This window comes from Grammomys surdaster, unplaced genomic scaffold, assembly GCF_004785775.1.
Source record: "Grammomys surdaster isolate TR1022 unplaced genomic scaffold, NIH_TR_1.0 146, whole genome shotgun sequence".
In the NCBI taxonomy this organism is placed as follows: domain Eukaryota; kingdom Metazoa; phylum Chordata; class Mammalia; order Rodentia; family Muridae; genus Grammomys; species Grammomys surdaster.
The window spans coordinates 3477157-3483156 of record NW_021604604.1 but is presented as its reverse complement, the minus strand read 5'-3'; the positions used below and the strand labels follow the sequence as shown (position 1 = coordinate 3483156).

Below are 6000 nucleotides of genomic sequence, written 5' to 3'. Positions count from 1 at the left end.
CTGTGGTGGCAGGTGTCGTGGTGGTCGCTGTGGTGGCAGGTGTCATGGTGGTCGCTGTGGTGGCAGGTGTCATGGTGGTCGCTGTGGTGGCAGGCAGCATAGCAGTAGCTGTGGTAACCTTAAAAGTGGTTACCTGAAGGTTAAGTTCAGCTTGGATGTGTGCAGCCAGTAGAAAATAGAGAAAAAGTGTATTTCATTATGGTGTTGGCTATAAAAGTGCAGACAGTGAATAGGATCTAAAGAAAGTATGGTTTTGGTTTCAAAAGAAGAGAGATTTAGTTGGGAACTTCTCATTGGCAGCTATAGCTCAGAGAAAAGCCAACAGCAGAGAAGTCTGGTTAATGGTCCCTGGAGACTTTAAGTTCTCAGCTGTCTGGGCAGAACCATACATGACACAAATAGCAAAGACAAAGTACGAAAAGGCTGCAGATGGAATAGCTTTTAAATCTCACACAAGTCTGGGAATCATGATTTTGATAAGAGAGTCTTATTGAATTTCTAGGTCAAAATTAGCCCCCAGAAATGCTGTGCCTTTATAGTATGTCTAGCTTTTCTCTGTGGTAAAGATGCTCCTGGATTTGTCTTAGCAAGGTTTAAAAATGGGCTTGAAATAGACAGAGCTGATCCAGATGGAGGATAAGTGCTTGGCAGAGCAAAATCCAATATTCTTTAAGGTCCCTCCATCCCCATTACCAAGGAAAAGGATCAACTATATAGTTTTCACGATGTTAATGTAGCCAATAAAAATAATTAAACATCCAAAATATAAAAGAGAAATATATGACCCATATCAGGAAAACAATCAATAAAGCCATTAAAGGAAATAAAATAGAAAACTAAAAAAAAAATTCAGTTACCAAAAAAGACAGGGAAAAGAGAAGTTAGAGGCAGATAGCAGACGGTCAATAGATATCAACCATATCAATAATCATACTAGATTATTGATAGAGAAGGTCAAACTTAAGGAAAAGACTCAAGAAATGTTTGAAATATTTAAGGATAGTATAAGTTAAGAGAGAAAACAGAAAGGCATACATATCATGCAAACACTAATCATAAGAAAGTGCCTATGTATTGAACAAATATAATTACAGGACAAACACTTTTATTGAAGAAAAGCATGGAGATTTCATAATTATAAGCATTTCATTTTTAGAGAAGAAGATTGTCTTCAATGTTGTTCACTTAACACAAATTTTTAAAAACATGGAGGGGCAATAGCATAAAGATGAAATACATAAACACGACACTTTTACATCAGTATCTATGGCCTCTGAAGCACTGCAGAGACACATTAAGAAAGCCTAACGAAGCAGACACACTGTGCTGCACACAGCTACAGGGATCATGGCACTGCAAAACAGTAGAACTACTTTGGGAAAACATGGCATTTTCTTGTAACATTAAACACAGACTTGCCATTAAGCCATAGATTTGTGTCCTGATGAGTGAGCATGTGTTATTCACACATTTGGAGGCCAGAGGTCAACACCCGGTATTTTCCCAATCACTCTTCACCTTTATTTTTTGAGACAGGTCTGTCACTGAGCCTGTAGTGCATTGATTTGGCAAGAAGTTCCCAGGGCTCCTCCTGGGTCTGCCTCCCCCATCCTCAGACCTGGCTTTGTAGGCAGTCACTACCGGAATAATCTTTTTTACATGGGTGTTCAGATACAGAAGCTCTGGATCACAGTTGAGACAATCCTGTCCTACAAAATCCATCAGAAGGCATTTGCAGGTAAAAGTACATGCCACCAAGCCTGATGACCTGAGTTCAATTCCCAGGACACACAAAACAGAAGGAGAAAGCCCACTCCTGTGAGTTGTCCTTTGATCTCCCATGTATGTGCATGCACTTTATGTGTACAGGTGTTTCACTTACATGTATACTACATACATGCAGTGCCCCCAAGGCCAGAAGAAAACATCAAATCCCCTGGAAACTGGAATTACAGAAGTTGTAAACCACTATAAGGGTGCTGGAAACTGAACCTGGGTTGTCTGGAAGAGCAGTCAGTGCCTTTAACCACTGATCCATCTCTCCAGCCCCGATGATTTCTTTGTTAAATAGGAACTTTGTAGCACACCTGCTGGGCAGTGACCACATCCTTTTGCAAGATTGCAGTCTTTTTAAATTTTAAGTCACTGTTCATTTTGATGCTACATTTACATGAATCTGACTACTTTTCTTTTTTTTATATTTCAGTTTGACCCACTCATGATTGAAAGCAAAAAAGCGGCCACTGTGGTGCTGATGCTCAAGTCTCCAGAGGAAGACATCTTAGCCAAAGCCTGTGAAGCCATCTATAAGTTTGCTTTGAAAGGTTTGTTCTTCTGCCGTTTATCTTTCTATCTCGTTTCTATGTAGTACCATATATACAGCATACATCCCAGGTGCTCATTTATCCAATCAACCGACAAGAATAAATGCCATAGAAGCAAAAAGAGCAGTTAGATAAACTTGCATTGGATCATAACCCAAAGTCTAAAACAAATAGGCATGTGTACAATGTTGACATAAAGGGTTAAGCTGAATGCTGCCCCACCCCCACCCCCTGCTCCCTTCCCCACAGGACCCTTTTAGCCCCAGGCTTCTCCATTTCCACTTTGTTCTTCCTCACCCCCTCCCTCACAGCCTTCGTTTGCCCAGGCACATTGGCCCTTTCCTAGTAGCCTCGGCTTTACCACCCATTTTCATGCTAATTTTGTAATTTCATCTTCCTTTACAGCTGAATAAAATTCCATTCAAATAAAATTTAAATGATCAACAGGGAGAGATTGTTGTACTCAACTAAAAATTAAAACCAAACTGTATGCTGCCTTCAGTAAAGACTCTTAGAATATTAAAGCACAAATAAAAGGTAAAAAGATATCTCATGAAAGGACTAATCAATATAAACATGGAGTGATTATATTAATATAAGAAAAATAAACAGTCAAAGGAGCCAGAGGTCGTTTGATTGTGATAAGGAGGTCAAATAATTTAAAGGCTGCAGAAAATCTTCTGTAACCATGGACCAAATAGAGGACACTCCAAATGCATAAAGCTGGTATTTTGAGGAAAGATTAGCATCCACAGGTGCTCTTCTCAGCAAGAGGATTCAAGACCTTTATCTCAATAAATGAAAGAATGAACAGACAGTAAGTCTAAATATATGGAAGATTTGGCCATCAATATTAATGAATTTAATCTGTATTGACTTCTCTCTGAGAAATCTGGAGTGAACATTATTTCTCAGGAGTAACTTACAGAATATTCACCTCAGAAAACTGCATTCTGGGACACAAAACAAGACTAAATAAATTTCAAGGGATTCCAAACTACTCAAAATGTATCTCCATATCATAGAGGAATTACACCAGAAATCAATAATAGCCAACATTCTAGCAAGCAACACCTTGCTATGCAGCTCATGAGTGAAAGAAAACAGGGAATAAAAGTAGAAATTAATCTATAGAACGTGGTTAAATGAGCATTTAGATAAAAATACATTGTTCCATGTTAGAAAGCAAAGTTTGGGGTCAGGAAGGTGTACTGGTGGCTAAAATGCGGATCGAGTTCGGATCCCTGGGGCTCATGTAAAAGCCATGTGTGTCTCACTTTTATCCATGTCCATACCCTCAAATGCAACACACACACACACACACACACACACACACACACACAAATAATTTTTTTTTAATTTAAAACCAGTAGATTCAGCTTCCTTTTTAAGAAAGGGCAATGGTAAAGGAAATATTAAACCCAAAGTCAGTAATAAATATAATAGATATCTGAAAAGAAATTAAAGGAACAGAAAACAATTATAAAAAGGAAGCATAAGCCATGAACTGGTAAAAAGAGAAAGCAAGGCACTCTTCAACTCTGTGTGCTTCTTGAACGTGGGTATGGAATTTGTAAAGAAAACATCAGCAAGTTAAATACAACAACTGAGTTTTAGGGCAAGACCCCACAATTTGTTTGAAAAATTAATCAAGGAATTCTATCCTATGAAATAGGCAGAAAAATACATAAAACATATCAACACAAGACCTTCAGAAGCTGTAAATATATGCCATTACCTGGCTAGGAGAAATAAGATTTCAGGCATAATTGTTGCTAATCAACCGACTTTGAGATGAGGTGATTTCCATGCGAGGGCAACACAGTCACAGAGCTCCTGATTGCTGAAAGGGTGGGGCAGAGATGTGGTGGGGACACAGGCCAGAAATATGAAGTTGGTGACTTTGAGGGTGGAAGGTTCCCACAAGCCAAGGAATGCTGAGAAAAAACAGCACACAGACCAAACGAAGTACAGTTCAGTGGTTTAGCATTTGCTTAGCTTTCATGAGGTCCTGGATTCCATTCTCACCCCACTCCCAAGAAAGACCAAGGAGAGGAAATGTTTTCTCTCATGGAGCTCTCAAAAGAAACATAGATCACCTTGCCAATTACTTTGCTTTTACCTGTGGAGGTCTATTTCAGACTTTTACCTTTCTGACCCAAAGATAAAAACTTCACTATTTTCAGATATAGACTTTGTGGAGTCAATTAAAGTATCTATAAGAAACTAAGACACCAGTTTGGTTTGTTTTTTTTTGTTTTTGTTTTTTTGTTTTTTGGGTTTTTTTGTTTGTTTTTTGGATAAAAGCATGATCTAGGGGCTAGAGAGATGGACTCACAGTCAAGAGCACTTGCTGCAGTTATAAAGGAGTTGGGCCCAGTTCCCAGCACTCACCTCACATCTGGTGGTTCACCACTGGCTATAACTCCAATTCCAGGGTTTGTGCCCTCTTATGGCTTATGCAGGTACTGTACACACACACACACACACACACACACACACACACACACACACAAACACACACACACACAGTTCACAGACATATATGCAGCAAAACACATATTCATATAAAATAAAAATTAAAAAAAACCCCACAAATTTTAAAGGCTGAGAAGCATGAGTGTCTGGGACGTTATGACAATATTAGGATACCACCCTGAGCTGGCCTGTTGTGAGTTCAGAGCTGAGGATGAGCCTGTGAACATCAAGGGAAGAGAGAGCAGTGGATATACAGGGTGCTGGAACCCGCAGGTTTTTTTCTGAGAGGAAGCAAAGAAGGATATAAAGGGCAAACAAGAGAGTGGAGTAGCACAGGTCAAAGCTCCTGGGAGCTGGAAGGCATTCACTCATGGTTTTGTTTTACCTGTGGTGTCAGGTGAGGAGAATAAAGCAACTCTCCTTGAACTTGGAGCTGTGGAGCCTTTGACCAAACTGCTCACCCACGAAGACAAAATTGTAAGAAGAAACGCTATGATGATCTTTGGTATTCTGGCTTCTAACAGTAAGTAACAATGTTTCGAAATGAACAAATTCTCCCTCTTTTGAGTTTAATTTTAAGGGATTTGTCTAAGTTTTATTTAAGCCGACTATGATATTAGCAAAGGGAGGGGGATACAGTGTAACTAATGGTTTCATATGTTTTTTTTAAAGATGTGTTTGTTGAAAGTGTGTGTATCTGCATGTGAGTGCAAGTGCCTGTGGGTGCCAGAAAAGAGGGCTAGAGCTCCTAGAGCTGGAATTACAGGTGGCTGTGTGCCTGCACACATGTCAGTTAAGGCTTCATATCCATTTCCTAGTGGATGAAACCCACAGTAGTGTTTTGATAAACTGTCTTTTTAGAACTGACTATTGCTAGTATTAAAAAAATTAGTTGTATTTACTCTTGACTCAGATCTATTATTTGATTCAAATATTTTTATATATTTAGGAGTGTAGCATTATTGTGTTGGCTAAAATAATCTTCTGGCTTTTAGAACAGTTGTTTGGGGGAGCCAAGCCAACAGCAGCAGTCTGTGACTGTGAAGAGGATGTGTCTGTCCAGGCATAAGTCTCTTCTCTGTTGTTTCAGTGTAGTTTTTGAATCACAAACTTTGTAACTTGGGAAAAAGCTTCAAAAATAAATTGAGTCAACAACTTTGTAACTACACAAAACTTCAATGGTGCTCTTAATGGAGAA

The 6000-nt window shown here is 39.1% G+C and overlaps 1 protein-coding gene across 5 annotated transcripts in view; it reads left to right on the top strand.

Annotated features, from left to right (window-relative positions):
• Armc3 (armadillo repeat containing 3) overlaps window positions 1-6000 on the top strand; it is an 87857-nt gene that overhangs the window by 7356 nt on the left and 74501 nt on the right. For all 5 annotated transcript variants that reach the window (XM_028764843.1, XM_028764841.1, XM_028764845.1 and 2 more), the window contains 2 exons: window positions 2207-2324; window positions 5200-5325. In XM_028764843.1, the coding sequence (XP_028620676.1) occupies window positions 2207-2324; window positions 5200-5325 (244 nt within the window). The remainder of the gene's footprint in view (window positions 1-2206; window positions 2325-5199; window positions 5326-6000) is intronic.